Raw genomic sequence first — 22,829 nt, 5'->3', positions numbered from 1 at the left:
GGAGAATTATTGGGGTGTTACAAATACACCCTAACAAGTGTAAAGTCCTAGGCTTTTAAAGGCCATGGGCATCTAAGGAGAAAGATCCCCTACTATGGGAACACCCTCCTTACAAACTGGTGGACACCTTTCCATCATCAACTGAGTGGATCATCTTCTTCAGATGATCCTTGGTGCCTCGGATGGTCGGGCCACCACTTGCGAATTTGCCTGCTTTAGTGTAGACCGGATTCTTCTTGGCAGTTGCTTTGGACTTCAAGACATAGGACTTCAGCACGCCCTTATCAGCTAGACGGTCCAACGTTCGCTTGATACTATAGCAGACGTTGGTGTCATTGTCGACTTCCTCATGGAAGTGAAAGTATTTATTCTTATTCTGTGATTGGATAGAACTCTTCATTGGATTTGGCTTCTCAATGGTCAGTCAGTCCTTTATCTCCATGAGGATGAAGTGGCAGTCTTTATTAAACTCGTACCTCGGGACGTACAGTTTGAATTCTTTCTTTTTCTTTTTGGACGGCTGATCAAGCTCATCAACCGCCCAAACTTCTTTTCTCTTTTTTCTCTCTTCAGCTTTCTGAGCCGACTGAGCAGACCGACTTTTTTTTTTGTTTGTCAGACTTCTTGGAGTCTGACTGATGGCTGGACGAGCAGAGGTCGGTAGCTTGAATAAAGCTCTCTGCCACTATCAACGCCTCTTGGAGGGTGGAGACCCTCTTTCGGACAAGGTAAAACTTAAAGGTCGACCCATCCTTCAGACCCTTGAAGAAGTCTATACAGGCTACCTCGTCAGACAGCCCTTGAATCTGGATTCTCACCAGATTGAACCGTCTGACATAGGAGCAAAGCCCTTCTCTCTTTCCCTTCCTTATGGTGCTCAAGTCAAGACTTGTTTTCTTGGCAGGGATGTTCATTGAGAAGTTGGAGGCAAAAGGGAAAGCTACCTTCCTGAAGCTATCAATGCACTCGGCTGGCAGATTTCCGAACCATTGTTAGGATATTCCCTTCAAGGTAGCCGGGAAGCATTGACACCATATAGCATCCTCCAACCCCTGCATATGCATAAGCTTGGAGTAGGCCATGAGGTGATCCTCCGGGTTGGAGATACCATCATAGGCACCTACCAACACATTCTTAACCTTGGCCGGCTGTGCCGCCTTGTTTATCTCCTTGGTGAACGCAGAAGTTTGTTCACCAAGTTTGAGAAGACAGAGCTGCCAGTCCAAAGGTTGGACATTATATGACGCATGTCCTCCAAAGAGGGCCGACTACATGAAATGAGGGGTGTATGGCCCATATGCCATCTGGGGCACATACGGGGCATTCCCAATCATTTGAGGGCCAGAATGGATGGACTTGCCGTCTGTATGTCTCTCATGCAAGGATTGAGTATTCTTTGCAGATGTATTTTTAAAGCTGTCTAGAGAGCTCAATGTAGAGGCTGACTCAAACAGTTGCTGATTCCAATTTCGCTCGATGACATGTCGAGCATCGGTAAAGGTTTTCTTGCTGCCATGCGGCTGAACCGCACGGATGACCTTCCTTGTGCCCTTCTGGGGCAGAAGGATCTTTGTCTAGTCAATGGCAGGCGTAGCCTTCCCCTTTGGATGTGGAGTAGGTTGCTTGTCTCTGACTGATTTCCTCTTCGCAGATCGAGGAGATTTTTTGGCCAACTGACTCTTGCTAGAGCCAGCCGCCCTCTGGTTGACAGGTCCTTGATTTCACCCTTGAAACTTGTCATGAACTTCATGAGTTCATCTCGGGTTACCAGAGCCTGACCTCCTACTGCCTTAGTATTTCCAAGCGGTGTTCCATTAGACTTGTTGGTACTGGCTTCATTGTTTACTCGTTCCATCTTGTCTCTGGAATGGATATGTTTGGCAATGAATGACCCGTCATAGGCCATATATGTTTCGACTTCCACATCGTGGTCATCTTCATGGTCTGAAGGCCTCCCCATCAACCATAGGACGGTTGGGGTCTAGCGGTGGTACGGACTCTTGAACCATCTTTTAGGTACTCTCCCCACAGACGACGCCAAATGTTTTAGGTGTTTTTGTTCCTCGAGAGAGTTACAACTCGAAGACTGGTCTGGCGGTGCATGTACCTGTAAAATAACGGAGACTCAGGGTGGTTGGAGCTCCGCCCCCGACGATCAAGTTAGAACGTGTTAGAGAATGTGAAAAGGTGCGAAAAGTAAAGTGAGATGTTCTCGGATTCCAAGATCAGGTATTTTCTTTTATGTAAGAGAATGTAGGGTAGGCTGTAATAAATTGTTGGTGTCCCCAAAATGGGGGAATCTCCCTATTTATAGGGTCATTGGTAAATGTGCCCCTGATTAGGTCACTCTGATCTAATTCTGTTGGGCTACCCCGAATTACGGCTTTCTCGAGATTTGAGCCCTACAGGTTGCCTTTTCTCCCATACTCTGGGAATGACACTGTCAAATGGAGATTGGTCTAATTTAGACTAACCTAGGTCTAACACGTGTCAGCACCTGGTTGGCCCACGTGGCTTAGGTAAAAATAACCCAAAACATGAAGGATAAATGCAAAAATGTCAAGAAGGTGTGGAGGCCAAAAGTTGTACCAGGTGGAGAAGTACAGCTTGTGGAAGCACAGCTTGTGGATAAGCCGATTGTAAAAGTGGGTGGTGTGAAGTCTTCAGAGAGTCACGATTGGTGGACTAAAACTACTCCCAAAAATAGAAATGGAGCAGGGAAGGTGTCTGGGGATAAGAATGATGATGTAGTGCAAGTTTGCAATTCTTTTGAGAGATTACAAGGAGATGGAGTTATGGAGGTACCTTCAACTGGGGGTGATTCCATTTTTTATGGATAGAATTCTTATTTGGAATGTGAGAGGTCTGAATGGCCTCTCAAAACAGAAAGAAATCAAAGATTTCCTGTTTCAGGAGAAGGTTGGTTTGTGTGGTATTTTGGAAACTAAAATAAAACCTAGTAAATTTCCTAGCATTTAAACTGGGATGTTGCAAGGATGGTGTGTGACTTCTAACTTCTCTTTGGTGGAGGGTTAGAATTTTGGTGGCCTAACTCCTTCAATTCTTCCAGGTGCAAGTGTTAATGGTTACTTCTCAGTTGATTCATTTAAAAGTTACTAATATTATCCTGAGGCAAGATTTCATGTGTTCTATTGTATATGATATGAATGACTACAAGGAGAGAGAGCTGATGTGGGATGATATATGTAGGATTGGGGCTGGTTTGTTTGGTCCATGGATTGTGTCTGGGGATTTTAACAGCCCTTTGAACTATGATAATAGGATTGGACACCCTATTACTCATTTTGAGCTTGTTCAGTTCAGAGAGTGTGTCCAGAAGTGTGAAATCTATGGGATGAAGAAAGTTGGATGCTCTTTTACTTAGAATAATAAGCAAGATGGTGGGCATAGAGTGGTGAACAAGATTGATAGGTCATTGGTTAATGATTGTGGGTCAATGCTATGCCAGATTCTTATGTGAATTACTTGCCTGAGTCTTTGTTTGATCATAGCCCGACTATTATTCAGTTGGATGGGTCCAGTCAAAGGAATAGGGGAAGCTTTAAGTATCAGGATATGTGTGGGCTTTGCATCATGAGTTTCTGAAAACTGTTCAGCAAATTTGGGAAAGCACTATTCATGGTGTGCATATGTATAAAGTGGTGAAGAAACTTAAATTGCTGAAATCTGAGTTGAGGAAATTACATATTAAGGATTGCACTGCAATTAAGCTCATATATTTGAAGCTTAAGCAAGAAATTGAGGAGGTGCATCTTGTTCTTCAGAATGATCAAGAGAATGAAGGGGCTAAGGATACTGAGAGACAATTGTTGTAGGAGTTTAAATTGGTGAAAAAAAAAAAACAATATCTTTCTTTTCTCACTCAAAAAGCCAAGATTTATTGTCTCAGAGTGGGGGATGATAATATTTAATTTTTTCACAATTATGTGAAGCAGAGAGAGTATAAATCGAAGGTGATTGCTATTACTGACAAGGCTAGGATTTGGTGTGACAATCCTGATAAGGTTGCAGATGCTTTTGTGGATCATTATAAGTCTCTTCTTGGGACTGGTGATGATGATAGGATTAATGTGCAGGATAAAATTGTGAAACATGGCAATGTTCTTTCTAAAGATCAGGCTTTGCTCTTGAATGCCCCGTTTAGCAGGCAGGTAGTGAAGAAAGCTTTGCTCTCTATCCCAAGAGATAAAGCTCTTGGGCCCGATGGTTATAGTAGTAATTTTTTCAAGCATTCCTGGATCATCATTGTAAAAGAAGTTATAGATGCTATTTTATAGTTCTTGGGAAATGGCAAGATGCTAAAAGAGATTAATTGTACCACTTTAACTTTGATCCCTAAAGTGGATAACCCAACTTCTGTCACTGAGTTAGGGCCTATTGCATGTTTTAATGTTCTTTATTACAAATGCATAACTAACTTGATCATTAATAGGCTCAAGCTAGTTCTACCCTGCCTTGTTTCTCATAATCAAGCTAGGTTTGTTGAAGGAAGACAAATTGTACAAAACATAAGTATTGTGCAAAATATTGTGGCAAGATAGGGCAGGAAGAACACTCCTCCTGGGTGCTTGCTAAAAGTTGATATCAGAAAAGCCTATGAATCTGTGAGATGAGATTTCCTTTAGGAAATGTTAAGAGCTTTGAAGTTCCGTCAGAAATTCATATTGTTAGTTATGAGTTATGTTACTTCTGCTTCTTTTGCCTTGGCTATTAATGGCAGTTTGTCTGGTTTTTTTAAAGACAAGAAAGGGTTGAGACAAGGAGATCCAATGTCTCCGTTACTTTTTATTCTCTGTTTGGAATATTTGTCTAGGATTTGGGGCAAGTTGGGCTGCAGCAGAAGTTTAAGTTTCATCCCAGATGTAAAGCTTGAGATTTAATAATTTGGTTTTTGCTGATGGCCTGATTATTTTCAATAAAGGCGACAAGGATTTTATTGATCTTATTCTGAGGAGTTTGTATACCTTTGTTGTTGCTTCTGGTTTGGTGGCTAATGAACGGATGTCCAACATTTATTGTTGTAATGTTGAGCATGATGTGAAAGAGGACATAATTAGATCCTCTAGTTTTAAGGAGGGAACTCTTCCTTTCAAGTATCTAGGCATTAATGTGAGTGCTAAGAAATTAGATAAGGATGATTTCAAGATGCTTATTGACAAGTTTACTGGAAGAATTAGGTCTTGGGGATGCAAGACTCTTTCTTATGCTGGTAGAAATTAGTTACTGAATTGTGTTGATGTCTATGCACATCTATTGGTTTACTATATTTCTATTGCCTAAAAGTGTGATAGATGGGGTGGCTGCAACTTACAGAAACTTCTTATGGAGTGGGAAAGCAGTTTACACCAAGTATCCTCCTATAGCTTTGGACATAGTTTGTAGAAGTAAGAAACAGGGTGGTTAGGGTATTCAAAATTGCAAGATTTAGAACATGACTGCCTTGGGAAAGCAGATTTGGAATATTTCTCAGAATTAGGACATCTTGTGGTTAAGATGGGTTAATGGTATGTATTTGGAAGAGAAGAATTGGAAGAGGTTTAGGTGCCCAAGTAATGTTAGTTGGAGTTGGAGATAAATTTGGTGGGTTAAAGATCAGATTAAGGATGGTTATGCTAGTAACACCTGGAAGGAGAACATGAAAGGATATGACATTTCTAGTGGCTACAAATGGCTTTTCAAGCAGCATGATGAGGTGCCTTAGTGCAGCTGGGTCTGGAATAGGTTCAACATTCCTAAGCTCAAAATCATTTGATGGATGATTCTTTGGAAGAAAATTAGAGTGAAAGAACTTCTTTACAGAATTGGTGTGAGCTCTGATGCTAGTTGCCCTCTCTGTCATAGTGCTGATGAATCAATTGAGCATTTTTTTTTTGGATGTGATTAGGAAGTGCAGTAAGATCCTTGCTCAGAGTCTTAATGTGCAATTGTAACCTAGTTCTCTTGAAGATTGTGATGACAAGTGGTTCAAAAGACAAGTGCTTCACACTACTAGAAAACAGGTTAATTGCGACGGAAATTTTTCGTCGGAAACACCTTGTTTTCCGTCGGAAAACCCATTTTCGACGGAATTCCATCATAACCGGTTGTCGGAAAAGTTGTTGTCGGAAAAACACCCTTTTCCGACGGAATTTCCGTCGGAAATGGGTTTTCCGACGGATTTCAGTCCACCGAGAGTATTTTCAAGCCCGGCAAATCCCCTCGGAAAATTCCGACGGAATTGAATTCCGTCGTAAATTCTCGACGGAATTTCCGTCGGAAAATTCTTTAAAAAAAAACAAAAAAAAAGGCCATCGCCACGCTGTACCACCACAAGTCGTCACCCTACACCACCTACGCCCACCTCACACAACCAGCCAACCACTCACCAAGTCACCTAACCCACACCCAACCCCACCAACCGTATCACCATCACACTAGCCTGTTGCACCACCCACACCAGAACCCTACCCACCAGCCACCTACACCAGATCCACCACCCCACTACCCACCTACAACCACCACCGCCACAGCCACCTAACCATATTTACCACTCCACCACCCACCTAAAATCACCACCGCCACCACCAAAAATCATTACAACCCAGAAATTAACAAAAAAAAAAAAAAAAAAATCCGAACGCAACCCACAAACACAATCTCCATCCAACAGCCACCACCCACCACCACCATAAATTGTAAAAAAAAAAAAAAAAAAAAAAAAAAAAAAAAAAAAAAAAAAAAAAAAAAAACCAATAAAACAACAAAATCAAATCAAAATTGAAAAAAACGAAATACATACCTTAATTAGACCACCCATAACCTCGAAATTGGGTTTAAGAGGCCAAATTCGACCATAAAAACTCTAGATCTAGAGTTTTCATGGTCGAATTTGACCCGAAAACCTTTGTTTTAAGCATGAAGAGAGAGAGTAAGGGCGAAAAAGATGAATATTGTTGTTGAGTTGATGCCGGCGATGGTGTTGTTGATGTTGGTGTTGTTCGTTGTTGATGTCGGTGGTTAGTGTTGGCTATGGTGGGAGATTTGAGGGGAAAGTAGAGTAGAGGAGAGATGGAAAAAGAAGAAGGAAAAAGAAGGGGGGGTGAGATTCAGAGATCGAAAAAGAAGAAGGAAAGAGAAGGGGAGTGAGATTCAGAGATCGAAGAAGAAGGAAAGAGAAGGGGAGTGAGATTCAGAGAGAGGAGTGAGAACGAAAGAGAAGGGGAGGAGAGAGAAGAGGAAAGATAAGGAGAAGGAGAAGAGGCGGAAAGAGAGGAGTGTAAGGGTTTGTAGGAGTTGATTTTTTTTAAAAAAAAATTAAATAAATTCCGTCGGAAATTTCCGACGGACTAAAAATCCGTCGGAAAGCACATATATTACGACGGATTTTTATTCCGTCGGAAATTTCCGACGGATTTGTAGAATTCGTCGGAAATATCCGTCGGAAAATTCGATATTACCGACGGAATAATTGGTCCGTCGGAAGTAGTCCAACGTTATTTCCCTGTTTTCTAGTAGTGTCAGTCCTAATATGCTGGGTTATTGTATGTTATCTGGAAGGAGAGAAATCGAGCTGTGTAGAATAAGTGCATCAAAAATTCTGAGAGTGTTATTGTGGGCTGCACATATATTAAGCATAGAATAGAGTATGTTATGCCTACTAAAACTAGTATGAGAAATGTGGATTGGTTCAAGAAACTGATGTATAGTTAGAACTAGTAGTTGCAGTTTTGTGTTTGGCTTGGTGCTACTAGTTTGGCAGCTTGTTGATGTGTAAAGTTTGAATTTTAATAATATTTTTTAATAGAAGTAGCAGTAGAAATCCATGCCTAATCAGGCCTTAGGTCACCTGATCGAGCCCGAGTGTGGAGTGCACGATATCGAACTTCAACAGGGAGCTAATCCCGATCAGATTTGGCTTAAGCTTTTATTGAGGGATCTCTTTGGGGCCTTGGTTCTTCATTTGAATTTGGGTTGGATCTTAAGCTCTTATGTTTGGGCCTCAAAATTTTGTGGCCTTCCCTTTTAGTCTCAAGATTTAGACCTTTGCAACTCAATGAACCTAGCCTTTCATAAATGGGTTCGATTCTCTTACTTAGCCTTAGGCTTCAAATCATATCGAGGTTTGATATTAGAGCTTCGAACTACGATTTGATATAAAATGTGATCCAGTCTCTTATATGTACCTCCTTAGTTTACCGATACTCTAAATTAAATACTTTGTATGGAGTAGAGGATGTGCTTAAAGTAGAGGAGAAATTCAAAAAATCTTTCTCCAATCTACTGTATCATTCTTCTTTTAACTGTATACCAAAATAATTATAAGGTTAGTCCAATAATTAGTATGGGTTGACTTCCTCTAAAAGAAGTATTACCAATCTAATTTTTAGGCTCACGAACATATATTGTGAAGCTAATTAAACTTTATTATTTTTTGAAAAAAAATCCCTAATATGTAAGAATGTGCTACATTATTTGATCCACGTTCTAAAATTTAAAGCAAAAAAACTTAAGAGCTTATGGATTAGCTGTATTCCATTCCAATTAGGGGTTGTTTGGTTGAACTTCTTGGAATGGGTTGGAACGGATTCTAAATCCATTCTGTGGTTTTATTTGTTTGGTTGAGTTATTTAAGTATGGAATCACATACCTGAGGGATTCTAACTCCACCCTACCCCAATGATTTATAATCCATACTACCATTCAAGTATGAGAAGAACAATTAATTTGGCTTTTCAGTGAGCTGTGAATTCTCGAGTATTTGCTAGTTTCTTGAAGGTTTCAAGTTTGCATTAATTGGTGATAAGGAACGTGAGCTTTGGATGGCATGCCTCTGATACCAATTCCACAACTATATCTAATGATACAATTCATGGTTCATCTGCATGCCTCTTATGTCATGTCAGGCTTGTATTTACCATTTTGTGTCAACTATCAAAATCAGATTCAAATCGTAAAACCAAGTAACTATAATAAATCAATTTAATTCATATGATCAAAACTCAAAAAATTCATTTCGTTTGGATTTATGGTTTGAACCATACTTCATATAGCTTTCACCTCTATCTAAAATCATCCAAATCACATATGTGACCTTTTAATAAGTACTCCCTCCGTTTTCAAATAATTGCTTCACTTTCCTTTATCGACCGTTTTTAAATACTATCTTCATTTCTTTATTTGGAAAACTTTTACAATATTTAATTAATTTCTCTCACCTGATGGACCCACCATTAATCATATTTTATTAATTTCATGTTCTCTCTGCTCCAATTTTTTCCACTACTTTTATTTTTTTACAATTTTTTTTTATTCTTTCACCTACTCCACTACCTCTATATTTTACTAGTTTCTCCAAATTCTCCTAAAACTCCACGCACGGAAGGAGTAACAAGTAATAACCTTTAGTCATTCGTTACCTAGAACTAATATATGGTCTAGATTTTAACATGTATCAACGTATACCAATTCAATGGCCATGATTCAAAGCTTGTGGTGCTCATCTTTTAAACAAAATCAACTCTACCAATTTCTAACACCAAAAACTTAACCATATTCCAACCAAGTTCTTCCATTGTAGCATTTCGCAATTCACAATTCACAAATTCACATTGTTCATAGTCTTATCCCCTCACAAACCTCGAACACTTCACAAAAATGGTAGCCAACCTCTTCTCTCCTTCTCATCCACTATCACCTTGCTCCTCAATCTCCAACTATAATAAAACCAGAGAATTTTCTCTCTCCTACCATACCCAACAACAACAACAATTTCCAGCTATTTCGAAGCCGAAAAGGGCAGTAAAAGTTGCAGTTTCTGCCTCCCTCCAAGAAATTGAATTAGCATCAGATTTAGCCAATCATCTTCATGAAAATCCATCTTCTTTGTTTGTAATAGCAGAAGGTGTTGGGTATTCTGTTGCTAGCTATTATACTTCTCTGGGTCTGTTTGTTATCTCTGTTCCGGGCCTTTGGTCTCTCATCAAACGTTCTGTTAAATCTAAGGTATTATTCTAACTTCAATTTTGGTATTCGAGTGGATGCTAACTAGCTTAGTCAATTAACTTTTAATGGGCAATACCCATTATTCATACATCACTGTTCTTTGTGACTCTCGAACTTTTACATTCCACACTGAAATTCTATTGATTTTCTTACTCTAGTAATTGAATTTTTTGTTTTTTTTTTTTTCATATGGTTGATAAATGAATTTTTGTTGTGAAATTATAGGTTGTAAAAAAGACATATGTACAAGCGGAAGAGAATAAAAAGGCACCAAATCAGGTTGCAGGAGAAATCTTATCCTACTTCACTCGTAACAATTTTGCGGTGACCGATAGAGGAGAGACTATTACGTAAGTTGCTTCTATTTTCGTGGACTACATTTTCCCATATTTCGTGCGTTCTTTAATTATTTGTCCTCCTTTGTTTCGTGTTAATAGCATGTCGATAATATAAATTGAACTAGTTATAATAATGTCACTATTATTTCCGAACAGATGTATCAAGGGATAGTTTTATTTTTTTCTTAATGACGAAGTATTGGATTGGGTGTGTGTGCAGTTTTGAAGGGATGATGGTACCGAGTAGGGGGCAAGCAGCATTGCTGACATTCTGCACCTGCATAAGCCTAGCAAGTGTGGCTCTAGTGCTTACGATTACGTTTCCGGATGTGGGCAACAATTGGTTTTTGATCACTGCCCTTAGTCCTTTGGCGTAAGTCTTCAAACTCTTAATCATTGTAATTATGAACTAAAAGTCAGTTCAATTACCAATTAAAGTTTTGGCCTAGGATGATACATTTATCATAGTGATTACTGTCTTACTGATTAGATAACTCATCCATCCAGAACTATATGCGAGTTATTTGGGGTTTTGGGGAGAAATAATTGTGGCAAACGTAGTGAGTTAGTCATACGTCTGAAATAAGAATATAGGACAATCTTAGTGGGACAAAGGGAGGAATAGACACGGTTACATAGTGGCATATTGGATGTTTCTAATTCGATAGACGATAAGAGAGTTATGTTGAAAGGGAAATCCTGAATTTGTTCAAGTGAGCAGGGTGCAAATTTTTAACTACAATCATCATCTTCTCCCTAAAATGCCTCAATGGCACCAAAATGACCAAATCCTTAAATTTCAATGATGCGTATGGTTCTTATCTAGTGCATTAATGGACTTGTTATTTCTTGTCTATACAGTGGAATATATTACTGGCAACGTGCAGCGAGAAAGGAGCAGATCAAGATCAAAATGGTTGTAGGAGAGGATGGGACACTGTCCGACGTCATAGTTCAAGGAGATGATCAGCAAGTGGAGCAAATGAGGAAGGAGCTACAGCTGAATGAAAAAGGGATGGTGTATGTCAAGGGCATTTTGGAAAGATAGTCACACCAGATCAAGCAAGAACCCTCTGCAGATTCTTTTCACGGCTACTAGTAGATACTACAGTAAAATGTTAAATTTAATCAAGAAAATCTCACTCCCTTGATCTTTCTTGAGAGCATTTTGTAAGGCAAATAGTCTTTGCTGAGATGTAAATACTTCTAGAAATCTACTGCGCCACATGCATCTAAAGTTCAAATCTTTACAATCAAATTTTTCTTAACAGTGATATGAATATAACAACATGAGTTGAATGTATTGTATGCAGGATGGTAACTAGCAGCAAAAATTTATACTAAGCAAGTTGCCCAGCAGATTATTCGACAACATCAACTCAACCAGTTAAAATTACAAACTCAAAATTACACAAGCATTTTTTGGCATGCTTATAGCAAAATAAATTTATCTGGAAATGTCTCAGAATATTCTGATATCCAAGTTTTATAGCTAAAGGAAAACCAAAAAGAATTCTAGATATCGCCATCATCCCTGTGGCTTAAGTGGCTTTCACCATCTCACTCCTTAACCAATTAGCAATTTGTTCTCTTCCAAGAAAGAGTAAGTTGGTACCTCAAGATTATAAGGTGCAGGACCCTTCCGAATTCTACCAGATATGTCATAGTGAGAACCATGGCAAGGACAAAACCATCCACCATAGTCTCCAGCATTTGGCAAAGGAATGCAACCCAAATGAGTGCAGACACCAATCACAACAAGCCATTCAGGGTCCTTGACTCTTTCTTCATCCTTCTGTGGGTCACGAAGGGAACCAAGATCAACACTATTAGCCAGCTTGACGTCGTCATCAGTTCGACGCCTGATGAAGACAGGCTTTCCACGCCACTTCACAGTCACAGTAGTGCCTGGTTCAATGCTTGAGAGATCAACCTCAAGTGATGCCAGAGCAAGGACATCCTTACTGGCAGACATACTCAGCACAAACTTAAGGACAAGCAGACGGACAAGTGAAGCATAGACGAATCTTCCACCAGTGAGAACAAAATAAGCAAATGCTCTCTTGCTGGGATCACCAGGAGGATATCGTTCATGGTTGTATTCATCATAGGTGATTTTTGATGAGGGATTCTTAATAGCAGCCACAGTAGCTGGAACATCAGGGATAATGCCATGTTCAGCTTTTGGGACGAGATTCTCAGTAGCAAATCCTGCATTCAGCCATCCAAGTCCAAAAGATTAATGTTTCACCACTACAAAATTTTGGCAGTTAGAGTACCAAGCACAAAATCCTATGGCCACAACTACAAAATCCCAGTAGGTGGCCCCAGAATAACATAATATCCTTGAATCAGCTAGCAGTTAAAAGATATTAAACACATTATGAAATGCTATTACAAACATGAAGCATATTGCAGAATCAGATACAGCAGGACATGGTGCTCTACATTCACAATCTAAGGAAAATTCACATAACATTCACAAAGACTAATACTTGAAAAAACACCTAAATTACATGTACTAACATAGAATCTTTAACATTATGTACATTTTCAGTTAAGAAAATAATACCAATATAAATGAACTGCCAATAATAAATACCATCCAAAAGGATGAACAGTATTTATCAAGAATCACAGCAAAAATAAATAAATGTTGAATCAAATAAATAAAGCCAGTAACAATAGGAAAGCAAAAAGAGCTCTCTCCCAAGGCTATCAAGATAAACTCAAGGGAAGCTAGAAATTATATTCCTTCAAAAGTAGCCTCAGTTCTCCTATAAGTCCTATTGTCAACAATTGCATTGCAATGTGATTAATTGATATTATTATTAAGACAAAACAAACTCCCGCATGGATCATATATGATCTATGTGTAATTTGGGAAAATTTACTCATTTAATTTTTTTTCCTCGGTTTTATGGCTTGGTAACCCATCTATTTCCAATATATAGACATCAAATTACCAAAAGAAGCAAAAAAAACAAAAACAAAAAAAAAAAAAAAAAAAAAAAAAAAAAAAAAAAAGAACTGTAGTTCAAGAGGATTCAACTGCAAGTTCTTCTTTACCTGAGAGACAAAGATGACTTTCTGTAAATACAGAAATTCCTACATAATTTTGAAAAAGCAACTCCTGGTTATCCCTTTGATTTGATTTCTTGTTACTTTTTGAGATGAAATTTTAATTTGTGGTTGACTGTATATTTAAAGACTGACCTCGAAAACACCTTAGCCTATGTTGTAATATGTTTTTGACATTTCACACAAAATATCCCCTAATTCTTGACCCTACACAGATGTGCAGATACGATTGCAGCTGATATATGTAGTTTTACAAGGTTTAGCATAGTACCAAGCATCTATAACTGCAAGTTTCCAACTTATAATCTGCTGAAATGAATGTTGCAAAATTATAAGGCACACCCAGAGATTATTCAGGAAGAACAAATTCCCTAAGAAAAATCATTCCACAATGAAAACCTATAATTGCCAACAAAGCAACAGTTCCTCCTATTAATTTTCCGCCCATGAAGCTCATTAAACCACGGATTTCGATCCCAATTTTCATCTTCCCGAGATTTCGATCCCAATTTTCATCTTCCCGATGCTACAACAATCATATCAGCAATCAACAGGATAGTATGCCCACACAAAATAACATCACTCCCAAATAATTCAAGTTAATCATCCCTATCTCCAACCCTCCATTTTCCCTAAAATACACCCGATTAAAAAAACTCGACGCGATAAGTTCAATACACCCAATCACCGGCATCTAAACTCCCAGCTCCAGGGCAGGCTCCTATTAATTTTCGAATTACACAAATCCAGATAATTTCACCTCTCCTGAAACCTAGCCTAAATTGATTCAGAATTCAACCACAACAAACAAATAACCCATATCCGCATATTCATCGAATCGCCAAATAATCAAGCAATAAGGGTTCAAATATAAACAAATTCAAAGCACACCCATAACAAATCCATTTAAAAACAACTAAAAATCGCAACTTTTCAAGATCCTTTTCAAATCCCAGCAATAAAATCATCATCAGCAGAATCAAAACAACCACAATCAAACAAAACCCTAATTTCAAAACCAAAAAATAAAATAAAAAATAAAAAAATAAAATAAAAACTGAACCAAATCAAAAAATTCTTTAAACATCTTGAAATCAGAAGAGAACCCTAACCTCGAAGGTGGGTATAATAATGGGGTAAGAACAAGGGGGTAGATCTGGACTCCTGGTCGTCGTGAGAAAGAGGAGATTTGGAGACGACAGAGGATGAGGCGGCGGGACGCCATGAAGAAGAGGAGAGAGAAGAGAGGCGCCTAGCCGCCACCCTCAACATCTTCGAGAGGATTTGGATTTCCGCCTTTGACGGTGAGAGAAAATGAAGGGTTGGGTGGTGGACGAGGTGCTTACGAAGTAGGAGAGAGAAAATGAAAGAGGAAGAGAAATGGGAGATTGTGTAAAGTAAAATACAAGACTAGGAGTACTAGAACTTGCGAAAGTTTGGGAATTGGGATTGGGAGGAGGTCAAGGTTGATATTATTGAGATTTTAAGGGATTGTTTGGGTTATATATTAGGGCCTTGGGGGTTTTTCTTGAGGGTAGATAATCGTGTAAAGGACTTGCTTGCAATTTTAATTAAAAATCAATCAATTATTATTACATAACTAGCATAGTGCCCGTGCGATGCACGATTTATAATTCAAATTATTAAACCCGTAGGAAAAATAAAAATAAAAACAAAGATAATTCATTTACTATTAAAGGACTTGGTTACTAATGGTCAATAAAAAAAATTAAAGGAACGTTATTTGAATAGTATTTTATGTTATTTGAATTTCTTTTAATTTTTTATAATGTTATTTTATTAATTGAAAAATAATTGAATAATACTCTACATAACTATATAAGAAGTGGACTAATTTATTTATATCTCCCGTTGAGAAAAAACTAAAATTTTCTTATCATACCATCCGCATCAGTAGCTACAATCAATCTAATATATACATGTTTTATTTACCCATCGCACTCATTAAATCTATAGACACAATAATAACCTTATATTTGACCTACCACTACATATATTTTCCTAAGTTAAGCATTGTGCCAAAAACTATATATTATATAATAGTCATATATATAACCAACAGCTGATTAAATATAGTATACAACACAAATACTTCGTATATAGGTATGGATACTGTTAATTTTATTATAAATAAAATATACGGAGTATATATTACTAAGATTTATCCCTACCTTAATTATAAAAAGGTTAACAAAACTGTTATAATAGTGCATGGACATTTATATATCTAAAAATGTTCTTTTTACATATATTTTCCCCCATTTAATTTTAAAAGCCTTAAAATTGTCTTTTGAATTCGCTAAATTAATTTAAAAGGTTATGTTTATTTCAATATTTAAAGTCATTTACTATTTTCATTTCCTTTTGTTTTAATTTTTCTATTTAGAATTTATTAGACTATTAGGTTTCAAGATCGAAGTCAATATCTTTTTACCGTACAATCACTAAATCAAAGTCCCTCAACTAAAGTTTTGGACATTGCATAACTACACAACATCCAACACATTTAATGATTACATGCAAATAATTTTAATAAAACTACGCATTTGATATAAGTTATTAAACAATTTAATTAACTATATATACATTTTGATAGGTTTATATCTTTCATATTAACAAAAATTATTTTGAAAAAAAAAATTAAACTTTGGAGTTTTGTATAAGATAGATAAAGGATAAGTTAATTCCTGTCATATATGCATTGAGTTTTGGGTGTTCTATCCGGTTCACCCTTCGGACTTTTCCAGATTTGAGGATCAGTTCTAGGTTATTAGGTTCCACTCCCCTTCCGATTGTTGTTGCAGGGGAGCGAACAAAGGTCCTCCCTACCAAGTGTAGTCTCAATCATCACTACACCAACAACCAATTGGTGTAGTGTTGATTGAAACTACACTTGGTATGAAGGACACGTGTTATAAAATATTATATTATATACATTTACTTTTTTATATTATAAAAAATATTATATTATATACACATACTATTATAGTTAAAAGTATTATTATGTATAAAACAACATAAATTATTGCACATGATTGTTGTATATCTAGTATAGTACATGAGCAATGCACGATTTTTAAATCAAAATGTTAGTTTTTCGACATTGTATAGAAAATGAAAGGACGATTAAAATTAAATTTATGTTCAAGATTATGTATTTTTTTCCAAGACAACATTTCGGCTCAGCATTCAGTATTTGTCAACGAGTACAACAAACGATAAAAGTAATTTTTACACTATTTTGTATCTTTATCAAAAACTTTTGTATTCATCCGATTACTTGAATTGAATTTATCAATAAAGCATAAATAACTTTACTTCATTACAGGGTAGCTTTTATAATAGGTGCGCAATATTTTATTGTACATCTGATTTTTTTTTAAATGTTTGTATTGATTTCATAATTGACGTCAAACTAAATTCTATCGATTTGATTTAATTTTCATAAAAAAAAAAAACAATATTAGCCTTTCAAAATACGAAATATTTGTTTCCTTAATTATCCCACTTTAATCATATTACTTCAAATTAGTTATTATTCTTTAACTTGACTATAAATAAAGATTGGAAAGACTTTATGGATTATTTGTAGTATTGGAAAGTATATATTTATTATAAAAAATTAAATCAATATTTATGTTAGGAAATCATGAAAATCTTATGCATGTATAGAAACTTGCTTTTATTGTTTGAAGTTCATCAAAAATAACTATGCTTGAATATGTAAATAGTAATTATATAGACATATTTTATACATAAGATAAGCCAATGAGAGAGTGACATTTGTCATCCTCACATTGAGGCGCTTGTCTTTTAGTATAATATATAGATAGATACTAAAATAATTGACACGTGTTATTTTCTGTTGTTTTTCCCTTTAAAATCCCTCCCCCCTTTTTTATCCTTTTTCTCTCCCCTTTTTTAGCCAATGTCATAAATTACCTACTCTAAGTTATACACAAAATATTCACCAAATATATATATATATATATATATACTAGTTTTGTGCCCGTGCGATGCTCGGATTGTTTATTGAATTTTAAGATAAATTTTTAATATATATGTCAAATTTTAAAACATATCATTGATACAAAATTAGTTAGGAATTTATGTGTTTTGTGATGATTTAAACTATATAGTGGGCATGTAATGACTAATAATAATAACATTGGTGAAAAACATTTCTTGACCCGTAACCTGAAATAATGACCCTGTCCGAAATGACTCGTGACCCGACCCGACCCGATTGACAGGTCTACACACAGTAATAAAATTATACTTCCTCCGTTTTTATTTTATTGCACAATTAGGACTTTTACACTATTCACTTAATCTTCTTTGACCATCATTTGTGATTTACTCATTCGGAAAAATATAGTCATGTGGGATCTAGTTAGATTCGTCTCGAAATATTCTTTTCAAATATCAAATTTTTATATTTTTTACAAAAGTATAATTGAAGATATTAATAGTTAAAAAAATGCATTGGCAAGCGTGAAATCCCTCATGATGCAATAAAAAAAGAACGGAGGAAGTATTAGATTGTAAAGTATATTGTTTTAATTGATTAGAATATATTATAAATAATGGATGTGGTGCATTTTGAGCTAATTCCTTTGCTCCAAAAAAATACTATGATACAAAAAATAAATTTATATGATAATTTATGAGTGTTATAAATTTTTTTTAATAAAATTATAATTTAATTTGTACATATGAAATATTGGTACTTTATCGAAAATAAAACTCTAAATTAACAATTTTATCTTAAAATTCTATCCAAATTTGATTGAAAATAGAATTCTAAATTAACTTTTTTATCCTACAAATTGAATTCTATATAACTCTATCCTACGTGGTGCGACACTTGGCGAAAAGTTGAAACGCCAAGTGTCGCTATCTCGTCGCCTTGCTAAAAGTTTAGCTTTATATATTATATATATATATATATATATATATATATATATATATATATATATATATATATATATATATATATATATATATATATATATATATATATATATATATATATATATAAAGGAGAGTTTTTTTCCGAGTTTTACAGAGTCACGTAGGATCTAATTTTCTTAGTGCGCTAGGTATGATTTTAAATTTTAGTAGTAGCCAATTAAATAAGAGATTATTAAAATCTTTTATAATTAAATAATTCAAATGCCATGTAAGCAAAATTAGCGTATGAGATTTTTAAATTTAAATTAATTAAATATAAAATATAATCTTTTGATATTAGGAATTTTATCTAAATATATAACCAGTTTTAGCACATAAATTGAAAATATATATTTTTTAAAAAATTCAAACAAACTGATTGCACGGGCTTCATCTAGTAATCATATAACTAATATATAAAGCTAAACTTTTAGACAGGTCACAAGGCAGCGACACTTGGCGTTCCAACTTTTCGCCAAGTGTCGCGCCATGTAGGATAGATTTAAATAGACTTTACAAGATAAAAAAAATTAGTTTAGAATTCTATTTGGATAGAATTTTAGGATAAAATTGATAGTTTAGAGTTAGATTACAATTCTAATATAGTTCAAAGTGTAAAACATCCATTTGTAATGTATACTAATCGGCTAAAATAATATGAGTACTTTACAATTTAATAGAGTTTTATTACTATGTAGACCTATCAATTAGGGTCGGGTCACGAGTCATCTCGGATTGGGTCAGTTCAGGTTATGAGTCAAGAAATGTTCAACTCTTGCTCAAAGTTTTAGGTTCGGATCAACCAACGGGCTTTGAACATTTATTTCATTTAATTTATTTTTTGCTATTTTTTTAGTGTATTAAATTGAACATTTCCACCAACATTATTATTAGCCATTACATTCCTATTATATAGAAAATCGTCACAAAAGCACATCCAATTCCTAACTAATTTGTGTCAATGATATATTTTAAAATTTGATATATAAATTAAAAATTTATCTTACAATTCAATAAACAATCCGAGCATCGCACGGGGCACAAAACTAGTATAATATAACTGTGATTATTTTCATTCATATAATTTCCAGTTCTATAATTAATATTTTCCATTCTATGTAGTTTTAGACTACATATATAATGTAATTTTAAATGAATATAGAGTTTCCAAATTTTTAATATACAAATCTAAAGTAAAATTAAATTAACTTAGATTTAAAAAAATATACATCTAAATGTTAAAAAATATTTTCCAATGCTAAATTTATAATAATAATAATTGCAGATTTTGGTGAATACGATAAATAAAACATGTACTTCGTATTAGATTATAGTTATAGAAACTTAAGGTATGACAAGAATGTTTCAAAAAAAAAAAAAAAAGGTATGACAAGGAAATTTTAGCTTTTTTCTCTATTGGAAATAGGAAATTAATATATAGTTATGTGGGGCAATATTTATTTATTTTTTAATCAATAAAATGAAATTATAAATAATACAAATAACTTAAAATACTATTCAAATTACATTCCTTTATGATTGTATCGACAATTAATAAATGAGCTCTTTATTACTATTTAAATTATCTTTGTTTTTTTCCCTATGAGATTAATAATTTGATTTATAAACCGTGTATTGCACGGGCACTATGCTAGTTATACTCTATTTTTATGGTTGAGCTACTTGAATTTGAATGATAACTAAAGTGGCTAACGCTCATGATGCGCACAATTGCACTATAACATCTGTGTATAGCGAGCTTTTTCAGTTGGTGGTTCCAGTAATGAAAGAAAATATGTAAATAAATATTTTTAGGAGCATAAATGTTTGCACAATATTCTTAATAGCTTTTTTTTTTAAAAAAAAAAAATAAGACAATTAACATTGATGAAACGAAAAAAATTTATACATATAAATAAGGGTATAGATGCAAATGCACATTTTAAAGGGTATAATTGGCAGCGCATTATTCATAAGAGTAGTTTTAAAAAAAATAAAGGCAATTAACATTAATGAAGAAAAAAATGTACATACAAGTCCTTATTCTTTTTAGCTTCCAAGCAGAGTAGAGCAGGGATCAACATACATAGAAGAGCAAAATATATTACAGCAGAGTAGAGCAGATTTCATCATCATCATCGTCATCATCATCATCATCATTATTATTATTATTATATCAAAAAACCTACAAAGTCAATCAATTTACAAGAAATTGGTGAGGAACCGAGATACAATCTGGGCACCCACCCCTCTATCTATAGCAAATCCGATCCTACTGAAAATGTGAGTAGTTGCACGAGCACCAATATCCCGAATCTTAGCGAATGCCTGAACCCGCTTCAGCAACGCAATAGCATCCTTCTCTAATTCCCCCAACAAAGAAAAGGAGAAAGGAAGAAAACCATAGCCAATAGCCCTGCAACGCACCCCATACTTGTCCCGCTTCCGCTGAGCCACCGCCGACACAACACGACTAGGAACGAAGTCAGACAACCCCAATTGTGTCAAAGGTGAAGACCCCGTCAAGTCAACACATACATCAAGGCCTCTATCCCAGGAATAAAGCAACACATCAGCTGGTCGTAGAGCCCCGTCATTCCCTCCAGTCAACCCATTATTAACCTTCTTTCTAGGAGAAATCCCAGACCGAAAACAAATATCAACAAGGGTGTCACGAACAACATTGTGCCGATGTTTAATACCCACCATCCCAGCACAAGACACTGCATGATCCCCATAAATATCCCCATCAAAAACCCTTGAGCAAGCAGAACACGGTGTTGTAACGGAGAACAAAGGAACACCCAAACGGTAGCAAAGAACACTACGGTAAGTATTATTATTATTATTACTATTATTATTTTTTTTTATCTGGCAATTATTATTATTATTATTATTATTATTATTATTATTATTATTATTATTATTATTATTATTATTATTATTATTATTATTATTATTATTATTATTATTATTATTATTATTATTATTATTATTATTATTATTATTATTATTATTATTATTATTATTATTATCTCAAAAACAAAAAGTCATACAACCTACAATAAATTAGTGGGAAGCCGAGATACAATCTGGGCCCCCACTCCTCTAGCTATAGCAAAGCCTACCCTAGTAAAAATATGAGCTGCAGCAGGTGCTCCAATGCCTTGCGTCGTCGAGAACCTCTGAATTCGCTTAAGCAACGCAACAGCCTCCTTCTCTAATTCACCAAACGAAGAAAAGGAGAAGGGAATGAACCCATATCCAATCGCCTGACAACGAGCCTCATACTTAACCCGCTTCCGATGAGCTGCATCAGCCACAACCCGTCCAGGAATAAAGTCGGATAGCCCTTGTAAACCACGAGCTGTAGGAAATGCACCAACACAGGCCCTCCAGAAAACAACTTTACTCTCGGAAAGGTATTCGCGTGCCATACTTTTTTCCATACAACAGTCAAAGAAGAAGACGATGCTATTGTCTCAGCATCCAACTTGTCTTCTCCTTTGACACAATCATAAAATTGTCTGACTTTGTTCCAGAAAACCCAACATAAAACCCAACAAAGTCAATCAAAAACCCTTGAGCAAGCAGAACACGGTGTTATTATTATCAACAAAAACCCAACATAATAACACGACCAGGACTTCTCATTCCAAATTAATCTTGCAATAAAACATTCCTTCAAACAATGAAGCACCATTTCCTCGTCCACCCCACAAACCGAACACATACAAAGGCGAAATTCTAGATACCCTCCCTTTTAAACCACGAACTGTAGGAAATGCACCAACACAAGCCCTCCAGAAAACAACTTTACTCTCGGAAAGGTATTCGCGTGCCATACTTTTTTCCATACAACAGTCAAAGAAGAAGACGATGTTATTGTCTCAGCATCCAACTCCCTAAAGATCACGCGATAAGCAGAACGCACAGAATACTCTCCCATCTCATTCAAGATCCCAGCATGCCGAGTCATGAGGGAGGAAAAAGCTAATCGGTATACTCAAAACTCTATCTCTTTCGAATGGAAGAAACAACATTCTTTTCTCATTTTTTCAAATGAGAAAATTTTTCTATGCTAAAAAATGAGCAAATTTTTCTATGCTAAAAAATGAGCAAATTGTTCTTTGCTCATTTGGAAAAAGGAGCAAAGAATAAAATGTTTCCTGCCAAGATGTTTTACATTATATATTCTATTCTTGTGCTTTCTGATTCACCTTCCTTCCTGCATTTATATTTTTTAAAATTTTCTTGTGGCTGTATTTTTTCTATTTATTTCTTACAGATGATAATCATAGAAAAACTTCGTGTGAAGTACACCCTGTCAATAATTTCAAGTGAAGTAAACACAATTCAGTCCGTTAAATAAATTCCTTAGAAGAAGAAAAGGCAGAAGAAAGTTTTTGTTAAGGATGAAGAAGAAAAGGTTGA

At 35.4% G+C, this 22,829-nt stretch overlaps 2 protein-coding genes across 2 annotated transcripts; one reads left to right on the top strand and one right to left on the bottom strand.

The window, feature by feature from the left end:
• The first annotated feature begins 9,521 nt into the window (after window positions 1–9,521).
• On the top strand, window positions 9,522–11,644 carry LOC145642791 (protein COFACTOR ASSEMBLY OF COMPLEX C SUBUNIT B CCB1, chloroplastic-like). Its single transcript, XM_081693965.1, has 4 exons — window positions 9,522–10,002; window positions 10,228–10,352; window positions 10,561–10,713; window positions 11,202–11,644. Exons 1-4 carry the CDS (start codon window positions 9,655–9,657, stop codon window positions 11,386–11,388), a joined length of 813 nt encoding a protein of 270 aa, XP_081550091.1. The 5' UTR covers window positions 9,522–9,654; the 3' UTR covers window positions 11,389–11,644.
• Window positions 11,617–14,880, bottom strand: LOC145642800 (cytochrome b-c1 complex subunit Rieske-4, mitochondrial-like). Its single transcript, XM_081693970.1, has 2 exons — window positions 14,534–14,880; window positions 11,617–12,551 (listed from the first exon to the last, which is right to left on the bottom strand). The coding sequence occupies exons 1-2, from the start codon at window positions 14,691–14,693 to the stop codon at window positions 11,908–11,910; spliced, it is 804 nt and encodes a 267-aa protein (XP_081550096.1). The 5' UTR covers window positions 14,694–14,880; the 3' UTR covers window positions 11,617–11,907.
• Between the last annotated feature and the right edge of the window lie 7,949 nt (window positions 14,881–22,829).

Source organism: Chenopodium album, chromosome 1, assembly GCF_948465745.1.
Source record: "Chenopodium album chromosome 1, dcCheAlbu1.1, whole genome shotgun sequence".
In the NCBI taxonomy this organism is placed as follows: domain Eukaryota; kingdom Viridiplantae; phylum Streptophyta; class Magnoliopsida; order Caryophyllales; family Amaranthaceae; genus Chenopodium; species Chenopodium album.
Note: the sequence above shows the minus strand (reverse complement) of the source record. Positions and strands in the feature narration are given on the sequence as shown.